The following is an 18,614-nucleotide window of genomic DNA, read 5'->3' as shown; positions in this document are numbered from 1 at the left end:
ATATGGGACCATCATTCCTGCATTGGAGTTTTGAGCCTTTGTCAAGTCCTCACCCTGGCAAAATTCTGAAGGCAGATGACTGACCAGCTTGTTATTTGATACACATACTTAGACTATGTTTACACATTTCAACCTAAATTGACATATTGACCCATGACTGACCAACAATTTAAAGAAAGCAGGAAGAGAAAAATCAGATCTCCTACAAATGCATAAAATAATTACAATACTTGACAATACTGCAATGGATTTGTCCAAGTTAAAAGAATATTTCAATTTCAATTAACTTTTCTCTTTTCAAAAAGAACAATTTACTTAAAACTGTGTCTCTGTGGCTTTCATGGATCCTAGAACTTTTATTTTTCCCTTTGTGATAGTTCTTGACCAGTGATCACCATCTTTTAATTACCTACTTTAGTCAGATAGACATTTCTATCACCACAGAGTTGGCAGTGCAACCTGCAACCAAATCCCAATAGGAGCAAATGTGCTTCAAACTGCCACAAACAACTGTCTCACAAAACACGGCTGGCTAATTGAGAGATGCAGCCAGCAAGCAGAAGAAGAAAGTACATTCGTCATTTCAAGACAGATCGCCTACAATTAGAAATAATTATGCATTTTCATTCTACTTATAAGGTACAAAAAACGAGCCAAAGATACCCTGACGGCAGTCACACTGTAAGTGTCTTTGTGGCTCCCAAATCAAAATAGGACCTTTACCAATTAGCTGGCCATTGGGGCTAGGATAATAACTCCAGAAACAGGAAAAAAATTGTGAAGAAAATTTACTGGAATTGAGTTAATCATTTATAACCAACATGAACTAACCAGCAAAACAAGCTTAGTACATTCAAGAGTCAGTGTTTGTGGAATGAGAGGTCTGCTGCTTTCAGCCTCCAGCTGCTTTAGATGCATATCTAAAAGGTAAGTAATTCCTACTTGATTAAAAAATGTAATTGCAACTGGGATTAGACTTTACCATGGAGTCCCACGCTGGCACAGAGGAGACGGGTGCGGCAAACACTATAATCCCATGCAATCACAGCATGAAAGGGGATGCAGAGTCGAGCAAAATGAAAAAGACACTTTCTCATCACAGATGAGGATGTAATAGTATTAGAATTAAAAAAAAAAACTTTCTCCTTCTGCAACATTTAAACATACTAGAAAAGAAAGAAAGAAAGAAAGAAAGAAAGAAAGAAAGTTTTCAAGTAAAGAAAAAGTAAAATTGTTGATTTACAGTACTACTTCTCAGCTCTGGTCCTTAAGGGCCACAGCATCCACAAATATTCCGCACAGCCAAGGAGTACTCAACTTCTTTGTAAACTTAATAGCTGAATTAATGAAACATTTTCAACTTCACAACCCAACGAAAAAGTTTCATTCTTTATGCCAAATGATTTAAAAGAATTTTTAAATTACTAACAACGGGCAACACTAGAAGACTGTTCCACATAGCGAATTGACTACTTTTCATTATACTCATTGTTCATCAAAGCAGTGCTCTGTTTAAACTTTAAATTAAAACAAGAACCCAAACCACCTTTCATCTGTGGAAGAACAGAAATAAAAACTAACAGATTAATACATATTTTGGAATACAGTCTACCACTCATGATTTCACTTAAACTATTGATTACCACTGGCCGAAATCTATACATCTACAGCAGCAAGCATCCGTGACATTCTTGCTTTAAGATTAAAAGTTTTGAACAGATGCTGCCAACATGCTCAGTCCACCATTAAAAAGTTGCTAAGAAGAAATCAATATTTTAAAGTAGCATTAGAAGTGAACTGTACTTTTCTCTCAGAGATGAGACCCCTTTAAAATATTATTTATGTATAAGTATGTATTTCCCAAAGTGAGACTATGAAAAATTAAAAATAAAGATGGTGTGCCTTGATTAATTCAATATGTTACAATGAACATTCAGTAATGATACACATAAAAACACAATTTATTCCAGTCCTATGTTTTACATTTAATTTAATGTGTGGTAAAAATCTTTTAAAAATCAGGCAAAATTTCACAACTGTTCCTTGGAGACATTATTATGTATTGCTTTAGCATAATTAGTGGTACCAAACTGTGTCTCAACTAAAATAATTTTACAAACCACACTCTGTAGGGATACTTTAGCTACACCTAGCAACATCCTTGGACATGGTAAAGAAGTTGCAGTTGTGAAAGAACAGTACTCTTAATTTTGGTATCATGTTGCTCATGATAGATAGCATCCCAGTACTACATATTTCTTTCGTTTGTTTCAATTGAAACAAGAAGAGCGCACAGATGCTGTAAAAGACATGACAGGGTTACATTGATTGCTCGGCTGGTGGAATCTGAACTCACAACCTTCATACTTACAACTAACCTTCTCCAGAAGCTTCAAACTTAGCACTTGCACTAAGCGTTCTGAAGGGATCTAATCCATCATGTGACTGGAACTCAGTGTATCGTGTTAGATGGAAGAGCATATTTCATTATTTTACAGTGTTTTACAGTCTCAAATCTTGGTTTTAGTAAAAGAATATACATTTTAAAGTTACGTCTCTTGTTTCCCCTCCAGTTCTATGCATATTCAAGGATAATGTTTTAACTTGTCAGATGGTGTCCTCTGAAATGTGAATGACACATCATTTATTATTTGCTGTAGCTCAGTTCACATTTTATAACAGAGGGAAACAGCCTGGCTAGTATTCTTATTGCCTTCAGAGTCCTAAGTTTGAACCCTGGTTCTAGCACTGCCTTGATGGAGTTTACCGCCATTAGTTTTACTACAGGTACTCTGTTGTTTGTCTCCCACATACTAAAAATATATAGGTTAGGTAACTTGATGCCTCTAAATAGGCTAAATTCACAGGTAGCATTTTTGTGTTTAACCAATACATTTACCCCTAGACAAACTCTGGGGATGATGGGAAAAGAATCTTTCTATTAGAATTTCAGAAAGAAAACGTTATTTTCTTAAATTGATGCAAAGCTTATTATACCTCAGCTAAAAAATACACAAGGAGCACACATATCTTGTTTAAAACCATCTAAAATGTACTCAAGATCTAAATTATGGATACTGTCAACAGATGCCTGCCTCCCTAGGTCATATGTTTTGGGAGTATTCAACACTTGGAGCATTATGGTTTAATTTTATTTTTTTTTTTACTTTTTTCTGATTACCTTAGATTACCTAAAATCATTTGCACATCTTTAACTGCAATATTTAGAGCAGCACTAGATGGAAAAACATTGTCTAACAAAAAATCATTTGTTTATGCTATACTACATAGCTTGCACAGAGATTCCTCTTCAATAACTGGAAGAATCTAATCGATCTCACATAACTCAGTGGGAGCATAATGTCTTAAAGTGGGAAAAATTAATTTCTTTCCCTGAGGAATGGTTCAAGAGTCTTTTTTGGAATTTGTCCAAAATTCTTTAATGGTATTGCAAAACAGTTTAGCAGGACTTTGCTAGACCTTTCCCACCTTTTTAATATATATGAGGAATTGCATTGGATTTTTTTGTCATATAGCTGTCTGAAGTGAGTAGGGAAAGGAGGTTGTGTGTGTGTGTGTGTGTGTGTGTTTTGAGTTTGAAAGATCACTTTTTTATTTATTTGAAGGAAATGGCTGTACCACTGTATCACTTACAAGAGTATATCTCTGATTGAACTCTGTGTTGCTGTATATATTTTGATGTCTTAAAAAAATTAAAAATAAATAAACATTTATAAAAACTGGCTGTATTATGAGTGAAAGTGATTGCATGCATGAATGTGCCCTGTCATGCACTGGTGCCCCATCAAGAGTTGGTTCGTACCTTGTGACTGCCCACTGCTGTTATGATAGACACTGTTCACTGCAACGCTGAACTGGACCAGTGGTTCTGAAAAAGGATGGAGATAAGTTTAATCCAGCTGAACTGAGCAGCTTTTAATGTTCAGTGCTGGATGGCAGAGCAGTACAAGCACCAATAAGCCAATTAGAATAGTGTCACATGCAGTCTGCATATTCTTATCACTCCCCTTGAATTCTATTCAATGTAAACTACTTCAGAAACACTGGACTCCTTAATCCATTGGCTGGGATGTGTTTCTCCACCAGGTAACACATTTTCCCCACTGTAGGCATTCTGATCCCCTCAGCCCAAACCAAAAGACAAGCTAAGTTAACAGGCAACTTTTTCAAAATGTGGGACGGAAGTGTGGCATTCTTTTTGGTGGTGAGCACTAGAGCTGCACCTCCACTAACAGACAGACAGAGTGCTGGGCTATTTTATTGCTGGCTCCTAAATTTGAAATCTACTGAAACTTAACTTGCAAATAAGTTTAATTCAGTCATTCCATCTGTGCAGCTACAAAGTGGCAAAAATTAAAGTACATTCTAAAGAGACCATTAAGTAAAAGAGGTAAGCTGGTGTTAGCTGTGTGCAGCGATTGCTGGAATAACGCATTTTACCCAAGGAACATGATGTTGGATTTTTAATAGGAGAGAATTTTTATATTTCATATATGCAGCGAGGCACCAGTGGGATGACAGATTAAAAAGAATTTTGTTGCACATTTTCCAGTTTGATGCTGGTATAAATGCAGCAATTAGAAATAGGAAACTGAGTTTGGATTTAAAAAAAAAAAAGCCTTACTGCTTACGCATGCTCAGAGTTAAAATTATAGCCATTTCCAGTAATCCTCAATATGGATTAATATATACAGTACGTGTTAGACATTTCTACTCATGGCAGCTAATAAGACCACGTTACACTGCTTTTGGTTACATATATTTTTAAATGAGTGGAGAACAGGTGGTACAAGTGACTTGTTCAAGGTCATACATTGTATCAGTGTGGGGACTGGACCATCAGCCTAATGTAGCATCCTACCCACTACACTACACTGCCTTCTTAAATAAATAATGTATAAACTTATTCATCATACCATCCTTAAATTTAAAGATAATGAGTTGTGATCAAAACTGCAAACAAACAATTTCGTAAACATAGATAACTTAGAAGATGTTCCATGGAATATGAAATTTGGAGCAGATTTTAAACACCCTTATAAATACAACTAAGAATGGCTTCTACTACCTTTGAATTATGATGGAAACTGATAGAAACAATCTATTAAGAAATGTCAGCCACAGTCAATTTTCTTCAGCCTGCCAATCCATTCAGATCTTAGTTATTTCATTTGTATAGAGAGAATGAAGAATAACAGTGAATAACAAACTGAATCAGGAGAGAACGCTAGTCATTAATGTCTCTGAAAATATTTTCACTCATTATTTTCGATTGAACAGTGTCACTTATGAAAAGCCTGTCTGCCTTCTTGGTTCGCAGAGAAGAGAACAAATAAGTTATTGGTGCATGACAGTGTCAGCAATTTATCAATCACTTAGTGTAAGTGAATAGAGAAAGAAGCAAACATTAGACCTTTAGAAACTACCAACTGATGGTGTCAATGAAAAAAGAAAAATGTTGCAGTTTGGTCTAATGGCTAGGAAAAATGGGACAAAATGTAATCCATTTAATTAGTCACTGTTCAAAGCACAAGTTATTTATCACTAACTACATGTAATATGATGTTTTCAAATAATTTAGTCAGGAGCTAATTTTAAAATTTTCTCATTTCTGAAATTCAAATTGAAGTACCACATCCTGTCATTTTCCTTGACCTACACACAAACCAGCTGTGGCATCTGGAGTCCAGGTACTGATGATGACTTTCATCCCCAATCTGCAGCAGAGCCATTTTTGTTTTTCACATGTGACTACAGCTGGAGTCTGTGCACGGAGCCATGGCCAGCTGTAGGGGTCACTGTTGGATGGATGGTGAGCAGCAACAGACCACATCTCTGAGCCTCCCTCTGGACTGCTGCAGACCAATTTGGCACTGCATCTGAGGACTCCCCAATGACAGCCGGCTGGAGCTCAGCATGGGATTCAAACCTCTGATGGCATGACTTACTTTCATATTGCTGGCACAGCGCTTTTATTGTACAAACGATTGAAGAGCCTGATTTTTCACACCTTTGCACAAAAGGAGTATGAAGCAAGAAACTAAAGTTGTGGATTTGTGCATTCAATAGTCCTACAAGGGCCTTTCCCAGGGTCACGGTGAGATGCAGCCTAACCCAGCCCCACAGCCCGTCCTTAACTATGACAGTGCACAGTGGTCACGATGTGCAGCTAAAGTATCTCTGAACTGCCAACTGGAAAAAGTGGAAAATAAAACTAAAGGAATATGCACAAAACAGCAAACAACCAAATAAACATTTAACAAACCTCCTTCCAGCTCAGAGACTGGAGAGCTAACTATAGTGCTCTGCTCACTGTATTAACTAAAATAAACAAGAAATCTCTAAACACCTTTTTATTAGAGCTTCATTTCCTTTAGACTTTACATAGTGCCTCTAACCCCAAGTGTGATAAAAATGTTTCCCTGTGTAGTCATTTTCAAGGAAATAAAATTAAGAAGATCAAGAAACAGGAGACCTGTAAAGGTTTCAGTGGAGCCCAATGAGGTAAACTACTCATTTACTACGGCAATGTCAGGTACATACACTGTCCTTCAGAGTGAAAACAACATCTGCTGTCATTAATTTGACAATTAGTCCAATCTTAGCTCATAAATTCCATCCATTAGCCCATATCCCTGACATATATGCTTCTTAATCTGTACTATTCCATAATATATGCACACAGTTCTCTTTTACAAAAATATTAATAATAGTGCAATGTCACTAGCTCTACTTTGAATGTTTAACAAAAACGGAAAATGTGAACAAAATTCTAATTGAGCAACCAGGATTTATATGAAAAGAGTGTTGATGATTAATTTCTACATAGGCAGTTAGAGCTTAAAATGGACTAATGCACGCAAATGACTATAGATTGGCCTGAGGCTGGGTAAAAGAAGGGAATGCAGCAGCACCAGAAAGAGTCATGCTTGTTTTCCATAAGAAACAGAATGAAACCCAAGAGCCATGAGAATGACAGTTAGGGACACAAGTAACCTAACACACTCAGTGACGGTCTAGAAGAAGCTTTTGTTTTCATAATGGACAATCTAACATGTGAGTACAGGAGTCTACAAATACAGAGCCACGCAGAAAACATACTTTTGTTTCACATTTACTCTTTATCATTCAAACCATTGGTTTAAATAATTTTCCAGGAGTTGGAAACCACTAAATTGGCCCTCCAACGGCAACAAAATAGTAAGTATGATCTCTGTCAGGCAGAACTGCCTGCGAACAAAAGGAAAGGAAAGGAGGTGTTGCGTTATGAAGAAGAAAGTAAAAGCATAATTTAGAGAAATATAATATCAAAAGACATTCCTATTGCAAATTGTATACTGTAAAACTGACAGAATAGCCAGAGCTTTTAACAACTACTTGTGACATTAAACAATACACTATAACAAATGTGGTTGTGTACATTTATAGTTCTAGCAGGACTAACCAGACAGTTACATTGTAAATTTGCCCTGACAATTGTTCTATTGTACTATCAGAATGACTACTCCACTAATTTTCTGAATCTGTTTTTTACATCACAATGTCTCAAGCATCTGAAGCACAAAGTGACAGCAAAGAAGGCATCTAGCCAGAATGCCATGCAGACCCAATGCAGGGCATGTTGACACAAACATGACCAATTTCCAGTTGCCAGTTAACCTAACCACCGTGTCTCTAATACAAAAGCCCCCATGGACACAGGGAGAATGGGCAAACTCTGTATAAGAATTTTGGTCGAGGTTGTTGGAATCTGGTAGCCACAGCAAACACAGTACCTTCTTTCCACCCACTAGTAAGCATTCTTCTAGCATAATCTTAGTGAAATTTCTTAAATCTATCCTTCAAGCCACACATTTTCAAAAACCAGTTAGCCCAGTTCAGGGTTATAAAGTAAAAACAGTATTTTTAAAATTTTTGTAACACTTTTACTTTCATTCTTTATAAGTAGTTTAAATTTGAAGACACATTTTGTGATTTACAGTAGGTACAATTCTTTTTTTTAAAGGATTTAATCAAGGATTAGGATAAACCAAAAGGGACCACATGGTCACATATTCATTTTGTCCCAGTGTGGAGATTCAAGCTCTTGGCTCTGACTGAAGTTTTTTGTTCACTTTGAAATCTGAGAAAATTGTCCAAGTTGGCAGGTCTGCAAAAACACGACATTGGCTGAAACTCAGAATTACTTAATAATGCAATGATTTCAAAGTGATTTTCCATCACAAATGGAGACATTACATTAGGAACTGTTAGGCAATGTTTACTACATAGTGTATTATAATGTATATTTACACAAATACAGTAATGATATCCACTGGTATGGTTTTAACTAAAGTAACACTTTATGCTAACATCATTTTGATAGTGTATTTGAAGTTAGGAAGAATAGTCGAGAGAAACATTTACAAATTAATTATCTGGTTAAATGTAAAAACAAAAAACGCTGTAAATATATCTAAAAAAATAGTACCAATTCTACTAAATATGAAATCAAATAAGTATTTAAACAAATGATGTTACTAGGAATGGGAAAGGACAGGACTGAAGGAAATTGATGTGACTGAGCAAATGTTTTGACTGCTAAAGATGATCACCAATTTTTACTGAAGCCACCTCAACCGCATTAATCCAATTTTCAGCAATTCTTAGATTACAACAAATGCAAACCTAACTTTAACATATTCTCTCAGAAAATGCTGTGATGTTTGGAATCAGCACAATGACACCATGAAAAAACAAACGCCAACAATGATAACCAAGTGTTCATCTACTGCAGGAGATGTACATACAATAATTCACATTGAAGGATAATTAAAAAGCTCATCTGCTTTGTAAATGAAAGGTACAAGTAGCAGGCATCTACAAATCAGTTACTCTGTTTAATTTGTTGCTGTCACATGATAAACAAAATATATCACACTGATTTTATAAACCATCTTACCATTTTGGCAGGGAGTTCTTCTGTTAGAACCTACAGGTAAAGTGCAGGAATTGAAGCGGATTGCAAGACTGATACCACAAGCAGTAAAAAATATTGCCGGAGAAAAATGTAAGGCTATAAAACATCACAACACTTAAAAGTCTTCTTACCTAGCATATGATTAGCGACATGAACTTGGATGTCCCATTCGCTGTAGAAAATCATTTGACACTTTATGCACTGGTATGTCTTCTTCTAAAACAGAGAAAAGAAACAGAAACCAGGATTTATTATTATTACCTGTAAAGAGAGAAAAACAAATCACTAGTACATGTGATTAATTTCGCTAACATTTATGTCCTTTACTATGTAAATACAGTAAATTTTATTAAACTGCAATGAATATTTTGAATGTGTTGAGAGGAATTAATAACATTTTGGCAAAAAATATTAGGGAATACAAAGAAATTAAAAATCTGTGTCTTATAATTGAGCAAAACAATAAACAACACTTAAGAATGATCGATCTCAGCTCATTTCTTGGGTTAGTATCTATTCCATAAAACTTCAGAAAACAGAACAATTGTTTTCAAGGTGTGAGTGGTACAAACTCAGCCACTACTGTATATCTGAGGAATTTGCATGTCTTTCTTATGTCTTTGTGACTTTTGTTTGGGTATTGCAGGTTTGCTTCCACATTCTAAAAAATGCACATTTTCGGCTATCTAGGGACACTGAATTGTCTTGTAGTGAGTTTCCCTCATCAAACTGGTGTCCATCAAGGACTGGCTCCTGTCTCTCAATTGAAGCTTCTGAGATAGACTCTAGTTCTCTGTGAGTGTGCGCTAGTTAGAAAAACATTTTTACTAAGTTGTATAATCATTCAATTATTATACATCTTTGGAAGAATCTGAAGCCAATCTTGGCAGCACTGGGTGCAAAGAAGGTGCCAACCCTGGATAGAATGCCATTTCCACACACTAAGAGACACAGTCCATTTGCTTAATATAGCAAACTCTTGAATTAACCAAAATGCTTTTGTGCTACCCCTTTGATTTATTATTTATTGGCAACATTTTTAAATAAAAAGCAATAAAGACCAACAAACTGCCTCACACAAACAAAAGAATCAGTCCCAGTCTATGATAAACAAGTGCTGTTACAATTGTGTCCCGAGATTCTTGTACTGCCTGTTATTCTTTTTTTTTTTTTTGTTGGAAATTTGCATTTTCTCATGAAGGTATTTCTTGTTACCAGATGTGCTACAAGGACAAACTATGATGCTAATTCGCCACTTAAGATTCATATCAGACTACAGGGTATGTGTGGGCACCCTATCCATGGGGTAATATTGCCCTTCTGGTTGGTCAAAAGAGACGATTTTCCCATACAGTGAAAAAAAAGTACACCGACAGACAACTGAAACAATTTGTGAGAATGCACAAAATGATGATATGCTCATTTAGTAATCTGAAGAAATGTAAGTCTTATGCTTAAAAGATATTTTAAAAATGAATAACACTGTTATCTAATGCATGTTTGGTTTATTTATTGAATGAATTCAAATTCGTCATTCCCATGTGACCTTCTCTAGTCTCAGCAGATAGGATTGCTATAGGCACCTGAGCACAGAATTTCAACAAAGCTGGTAATAACTAATTCCCTCGAAACTCAGCATTTCTGTGATTCTTCTTTCTGCACAAGCAGCATAATTTCTGGAGAGCATTAAGCATGAGAGAATTGTTTGTTTTCGTTACTTGCGGCTATTTTCAAGTTAACATTTTCATGCTGGTCTGCAGTCTCTTCAGCTGCCTTTATTTGTTTCCCCTATCCTAAGCCTAAGCAATGCTCTTGGGTGAAATGCATGGCATTTGGGAACAGGTGTCACGCCAACACCGCTAGGCCACCATAGATCAACATTTGCTGCACTCACACTGTAAACACCACATGTGCATAGGCAGCTTGTGCCTCAAGAGGACTTGATGCATAATATTACTGTCTCTGGCACATCTTTTTGCCTGACATTTGTTCATGGGTGTTTTTTATTTGGTTCATGTACAGTCCTTTAGATGGTGATATTTTGGATGCTTTTCTATTAAAGCAATGGAACTGGCCTTTTATATTAATGATGATAATATTAAAAATCTCAATTGCTATCTACACTTTGGGTCTGGTTAACAATAAACTAAGTGACCCATTGATATTTTTATAAAGGTTTTTACTACTTAAGAAAATTTAAGCTATATAAGCTGAGTGATCACTTTACTATGTACAATCAGTGGTGTGTATGTCACGTTGATTGATGACTATAAACTGGCCCATTTTAGTATGAGCACTTTCCCACCACAGGAACATTTTCAGGAACCAGGGACTTTTTGGAAACTTCGGAACATTTGCTAAATTCCAACTGCAGGAACACAGGCCATTTGCAGGTCCTGATACTTTTTTAGCTTCTACTAAAAGGTATGTATTTTTTGTTCAACCAGGAACTATAGTGGATGGGGCTCAGAAGATGAAGTGTGTTGATTGGTTAACCACAAGCACTAATGCTAGTTTAAAAATCTATTAGTAGTTTGGACTTTGAAAAGTTATCAGTGAAGATGGAATGCTGCACTTCGCACCGCATGACCCTTCATAGCCAGCTCCTGGTACATCGTGCCATGCACCTCATCGAATCAATCACCTCCCCCATGAGTTTGTGATCGCTTTGAAGCAATAAGATGCGGGAGATTCCCTGTAAACTCCAAATCGTGCTGTATTTCACACCACATCACTCTACGTAGCTGGCTCCCTGGTACGCTGTGTGATGAACGACATTGAAGCAATCATCTGCCCCATGAACTCATGATCGCTTTGAAGTAATATGATGCAGGGGTCCTCCATGAACTCCCAAATATACTTCACTTTGCACTGCATCGCTCTTTTTTGCATGACTTATATTTTGCATAAAGGTTACAGTTACTGTTATGCAGTGGGAATGCAACACACAAAAGTAACCAAGGACCATAAGTGGCACAGGGACTACTTTGTACAGAAACTGTTTGTTTCCTGAAAACTAAGTTCCTATAGTGGGAAAACGCCTTATGGGTGGGTGAATGGGTGGTTGATGAAATGGTGCAAATCTGCAAGATAGTCAAAAAAGCGGAATGATTTATGGTAAGTCTGTGTCTTTAATATCACAAAAGAAGAGCAATTCTATTATTCGGCTACAGAGAGAAACACAATATGCTCAAATTTAAATCTAAAGAGATATAAAGTGTGTTCTTTTGATTGTGCACACTATTTTGGGGCTATATTTTATATAGTGAGCTATCTTTAGCAGTAACATTATTATACTATCCAAGACATCCTATGTCAAAGTAAGTAATATAGGCTACTAAATAAAACACAAACAACAGTTCATCCACGTGTTTCAGATAGAACTGATTACTAAATGATTTTATTCAAAGGCTATTCCGTTTCTAAATATAATTTAGCTCAACAGCTGGCGGATCTATAATTTAAATGCTCATTCATATCTGATCTTATTTAATTTTTTTTCACAAGAATGTTTTCTGGTGGTGGCTAATTTAACAATATTTTAGTAAATTTACATGCACTTCAGACATAATCCCTTAAATTGCATGGTTTAATAATGATGTAATACAATTTAGTTTGACACGAGATTATGCGACATAAGTCACATGAGATTTTTCGTTGACTTTTTCATATTGTTTGCTGTTGTCCAGCATTGGTCATAACAGACACCTGTTATATCAGAATTTTTGTTATCTCCGATCTGCATGAAAACATGAGATTAAAAATTCTTTTCTGACATCTTTAGAAATTGCAAGGGGGAAGTACATTTTTTTAAAAAAAAAATCATTTTTAGGAGAAGTATTCCTTTATAGATCCCCACAATTCTACACAATTCTCACTGAATCTTGGAAACTGCCAATATAACCCAATTGTTTTATTACTACTGGGTTACTTTGTGATTTTCAGCCATCAATGCACCCATTATCTGACATTGCCTCATACAATGCATAGCTGTGGATGTTGAAGTCTGTATATGCAGAAATATTTCAAGGCAGGCAATTCTAGCTTGAACGGTAGTACAACGTAAGACTCACTCACATACATCTACACTCAAACATACATTTCTAATTTGAGTTATCACTTAACCTAACATTTAATTTTAAGATGAAGAAAAATCACATGACCAGTAGAAATGTGAAACCTTTACATAAACGGGGACTGGACCTGGAAACATGGGAAAAGGTTCTATATATAATAAATATTGATTGATTTTACTCTGCAGTTTGCAATGAATTCATTTTGTTCGACCTAAATATGTCAAGACATGATGACAACTTTCTTGCAGTAAACTTGCAGTCTGAAACATAAAATAAATAAAATTTAAATAAAATGCAATTGTGATTCAGTACCTTAAAGTGAAACTAGCAACACAGAGAATAAATAGCACAAGTCTAGCCTGCCTGGGCACTGCAGTTAGGATATTTTAAGTTCATTTGCCAGAGGCAGTCTTTCACAATCCAGCCTGTCTTTTCAGTGAAATGACCATAAGATTTAAATTAAATGAATGCGAAATTGAAATGAATTAGAATACTGTATTTTTTGAGGCAAATGCATTACATATCTGAGATTAGTAATGAATAAAGAATAGACAGACACAGGATTAGAGAGAAGCAAGCAGGCACTGCCATCAATCAGTTCTACTCACACACTCTTCTAAAGGCCTTGTTGGCCAACACTGAAAGAAACTTTAGCCACACTGGTGTTGGTATACAAAATGCAGAACTGAAAACATAGATTCTGTGCCCCCAGTCTCTCTCTATATATAAAATCTAAAGTCTGTCTGTCAAAGTATGTCTGTCCACTTTCACGAGAGAACTACTTAACAGATTTAGATCGAGATTTTTTCTATAATTTGGTTGAACATTCCTGTTGATTTTGCGACCTCTCTCATCATGCTAAGTATCATAGTTCGCTTGCAGGAGCAATTTATTTGCACTAATCCGAGTGAGTCTGTGGACCGAGGGGAGGGGGAAGCATGATATCAGGAGTGGGGACCTCCTCACTCACGCACCAGCCTCTGTTCAAGTCAGTCTAGTTGTCGCCATGTTTTGGAGTGTAACTTGTCTCCACTTAGCTAGCGATACCTATTTGTTTATTGATTTTAAAAGTTTGTCCTTTTTCATTACTACGCGTTAGACGGCTAGCTATGAATAAATAGACCTTGCCTTTTGATTTCACTATCAACTTTCTACTTGCAGGATGTTATATTTATTTATACAAGTCACTCTGAACTTTCTACTTGCAGTATGTTATATTTATCTATACAATAAATAAAAATTAAGCTGAATTTTACTTTGCCAACAGCAAAAAAGCAGAAGTAGCTTTAAGATGAACTGAGCAACACAAGGGCGATCCAATACAATTCAAAAAAGGGAAGCTGAATCTAACAAAGACACAGATGCAAGCCTAGAATTTAAAAATAGGATCCCAAAACTTAAGTTGAGCTACAATCAAATACTGACATAAGGTAGCCCTACCTTTCTAAGTAGGAGGTATGGCTATAAGGAAATGCAAACTCTGATGCACTGGTTCTGTTGTAAATAGAGGATATCAAACTCTGGTAAACCATTAGTTTGCATTTTCTTTATGTCTTCCAATCACACAAAATCCCACAAACTTCTGACCCTTGAAGTCTCATCTCATTCTCAATGGACAGTTTAAGCCATAATACACAAACAACAAAACCCATGAATTTGATGTTTAGCCTATGGCAGCCCCGAACTTGGCCTAAAATTGGAGACATGGCAGCGCATGACAGGAAACACACGGCTACCTGCCCGGCTGTGTAATTTAGCTAACATGAAAATAAGAGCCATGAAATCATGCACATTTCTGGGGTTGAAAAAAAAATGAAGCCATGAGCAGACAGCATGACTGCGGCATTGCTGACGGGAACCACGATAAACTCACTGAAGTATATTATACAGGCCACAACAAGCATATCAACCGAAGTGTTACAGAATGCATGAGGGGCAAACACTGACATCTTCCAACGCAAACTTACACTCCAATCGCTAAACTAAATCATATGTTTACAATACATACACATTATCAACAGCTCCTTATCTTTTGCATCCATCTATTAATAATCCCAAAGGACACTGTGCATATGTGTTCATATGAGTTGATGATGAAATTCATGTCTGTTCAGATGACATGCTTAAGCAAACACTTTCATGGCATGAAAATACAGACATATCAACCTCATTTGCTTAGAAAAGTATAGTTTCATTAATACAAGCAGCCATTATGTCCAAGCCTTTACAGATAGAATGCAAGTTGAACAAGAAGAAAAACTACCAGTGTAGACAGTAGTCAGTCAGGTTCTAAAAGTGAAAAAGTACTTGCTCACAGCCTTTACACGAGACCAACACTGTTATAATGCACACTACCTGGTAAATTTGATAACCACGACTTAACTATTAAAACACATTATGACTTCCACTATTTACAATGCATTGCAGTATCAACAGCTCCTTCTCCTTTGCGCATGTTCAAAATTCATAATCAATTTTATCATAATATTCGTGGACTACACCCCTACAAACATCAACCTTCTGCCTAAGGCAATCTTTACATTAAATATCCTGAAGAAGCGTTTAGACAAAGGCTTTCAAGACCTGAAAAAAAAGACATCTATCCTCATTTGTTTTGAAAACTGCACCATTTCATTGATCCTAAGAAGCCTTACACTCGAGCGCTTAAATATTTTCTACTCTTAAAGTTTCTTTTCTATTATTCTCTCGGATTGGGGGTTGAATTGAATTTAGTGTTGTTAAGTTTGACTTGTTTGTATGGAATGTTACTTGCGTTTAATAAATTCAATAAAAACAATTTTAAAAAATCTGAGAAAAGTTGAAGAAGAACAAAAACAAAAAGCACAGACAAAGGGCAGACAGGCTCAAGAAGTAAAAATGTAGTTGAAAAACTGATTTTAGACAAGACTGTTGACATTATAATATTCCGACCTCAAATGCTATTGCTGCCATGTTCAATACATACAACAGGCAAACATTATCACAAACAAAATAAGTCATTTACTCCAAATAAGACACAACCTCACACCTTTCCATTTTAAGACTTCAAGTTGATCTGATTGTTTTCCGTTACAGTTTATATGAGGACTGGAGGCCATGTGCTCCACTAGTGCTTAAGCAAGAATGGAATCTCAAGATATTCGTATAATGAGAACAAAGTAAGGGCTTCAGGAAGTTAACCAAATAATAAAGCTCTAGAACTAAACCGAGGTCAACAATTTCCACGCCGTAAAGCTTCTGCATCTCCAAATGTTTCTCTTTTTCAAAACAGAAATCATGAAGAACACTAAATACGCCAAAGAATGGAATTCTGAAAGCAACACCTTCAAGAAGTGTTCCAGTGATTGAAATTTAATGAATATGAGGTGCCCCAAGCAGATACCTCATTTGGATATAAGTCATTGATTGTCTGATTTCTTCATTCAGTTCCTGAATTATGCATAGTGTCGAATGAAAAATTAACATTGAAGCAGCCAGATGCTAATATGAACTTTTAAGGAGTGGCTTGAAGAAGATTTGTCTGACAGAATAAATCTTTTCTGAATAGAACATTAATAGGTCCCTAATGAGACAGGAAAAGAAAAAGCAAAAGCTCCTTGGCTAACAAAAAAAAAAAGAGTAATGAATATTAATACAGCTGGATCTTGATCTGTTTAAGGCACTACGGATATTATCTTGTCATGATCATGTTGTTCCTTCAAAGAACATCTTAGTATGAGGGAAACTGAAAGAAACACAATACTGCTGAAAAAGCCTTTTGTTTTCATCCATGAAGCTTGAATTGGTAACTTAAGACTGCAGAACACAATTTTTGTTTAAATTTCAATGACTCAATACTGTATAGTTGTTTCTCTCATTTTTTTTAATATGCTCCATTCAAGCACGTGCAGTCTGCCAAGGGATCTGTGGTGTTGATTGTGTTTAGCACTCATCAAAATGATTGTTCATTTATACATTAGAATTTTTCACTTGTTTAATATTTTTAATATTACCTTAAACTGCTACATTAAGAAATATGCCATCATATCTGTCAGACAAACGGGGCTTGTCTCCAGATACTGTACCTTTCTTGTACACCAATTATATTGGAAGGTTAGGAATTCAAGGATGAAAGGATTTAATTTTATTATTAGGCATACTGTAATTTAAAATTGAAGGGGTGGGTGGCCAGTTGGACTAGGTCATCAAAACTGTGACTTTGTCTGTTTAAGGCAAACTTATGCACCCTTGATTAGGTTTATTTTCTCCAGGAATACTGTTTACTGGAGTTTTTGTTTCCCTATACTCTGTTGCCAACTGGTCACATCTCAATCACAGACTTACATTATCATGATTTCTTTATGTTAATTACATTTGACTTGCTCTGGGTTACTGTGTGCTCAGCGTAATGTGTATTCACACATGCAAATGATGTTGCATTTAACTATTTCCTTTGTTTCATTATAGCTGGAAACTTGCACAAGAGGTCTAAGTCTGTACTCAGTGAATAGTGTTCTACAAAAATAAACTGAATTGAACTTTTGATCTAGTAAAATGATCTTGAAGAGGTCTCTACACAACTCCGTAATACCATCACCAATATACTACTTACAAAGAATCACTTGATCAGCCCTGCATCTACTTTATAATCAAATTTGTTAAGAGACATGTACGCATCTAAGGATTGCTGTGAGAGGAATAGAAATGAACACAGGCTTAAACATAGTCAGTAGAGGTAAGGGGTCAGAACTGAGAAAATTATATGTCCAGGCAACCAGGAATCAAAGGGGCAAAATGATAATCATAAGCCAAAGGTAAAAGGAGGATCAAAATCAAAAACAAAACATCAGCCTCCTTTAAATAAAGCAAATCACGTTACCGATTTTCTAAGACACTGTTTACCAACCGAGACACAATTTACTGTATAATACCCACCATATTTATAGCATCATTGGCGGGATGATCAATGTTGTGTGACATAACCAAAATGCATCATTTATACAAAAATAACAAATGGGAACAAAATCAAACTGAAAAATAAGACTCAGAAACTGAAACCTGATAGCAAACAAAACCCAGGTAGACCAAATGAAACATATAAAATGTGTTATATCACATATAACACATCCAATCTAGGGATCATGAGAGCCAGAGCCCATACCAAAGCTGGAATGAACCTGGACAGGACATACTCAAGCAACTAGCAACACTCATACCAATTTACCAATTAATGTTACATGGCATGTCTATAGATGTTGAGAGAATGCTGAAGTACTCAGAGAAATACTAAAGAAAAAATGTGAAGAATACCCAAACTCTATTCAGATATTGCCTGGGCTAATATTCAAACCCAATCTTTTAGGGATATGGGGCAGAGATGTTAACTGCTGTACCATCACGTAGTCTGAAGAAGATCATCTGGAGAATATAAACATGCATTTTATTCCTTTAATCCAAAAGACCTTCTCACATGTAAAATTTCATTAGCAGAAAGCCACAACTTTAAAGGTTTTACTCATCTTTCTAAGTACATAAACAAATGACAGTGCTTCTGTCAGCTTTATCTCGATCATTTCAGA

The 18,614-nt window shown here is 35.9% G+C and overlaps 1 protein-coding gene across 8 annotated transcripts in view; it reads right to left on the bottom strand.

The window, feature by feature from the left end:
- LOC120530306 (zinc finger protein 521) overlaps positions 1–18,614 on the bottom strand; it is a 504,246-nt gene that overhangs the window by 263,655 nt on the left and 221,977 nt on the right. For 5 of the 8 annotated variants that reach the window (XM_039754696.1, XM_039754697.1, XM_039754699.1 and 2 more), the window contains 2 exons: positions 9,112–9,196; positions 3,824–3,889 (listed from right to left, as the gene is read on the bottom strand). In XM_039754696.1, coding sequence (XP_039610630.1) covers positions 3,824–3,889; positions 9,112–9,196 — 151 coding nt within the window. Of the gene's footprint in view, positions 1–3,823; positions 3,890–8,962; positions 8,993–9,111; positions 9,197–18,614 lie in introns of all 8 variants that reach the window. The other 3 variants (XM_039754700.1, XM_039754701.1, XM_039754698.1) reach the window with 2 other exon arrangements.

Source organism: Polypterus senegalus, chromosome 5, assembly GCF_016835505.1.
Source record: "Polypterus senegalus isolate Bchr_013 chromosome 5, ASM1683550v1, whole genome shotgun sequence".
NCBI classification, from domain to species: domain Eukaryota; kingdom Metazoa; phylum Chordata; class Cladistia; order Polypteriformes; family Polypteridae; genus Polypterus; species Polypterus senegalus.
Note: the sequence above shows the minus strand (reverse complement) of the source record. Positions and strands in the feature narration are given on the sequence as shown.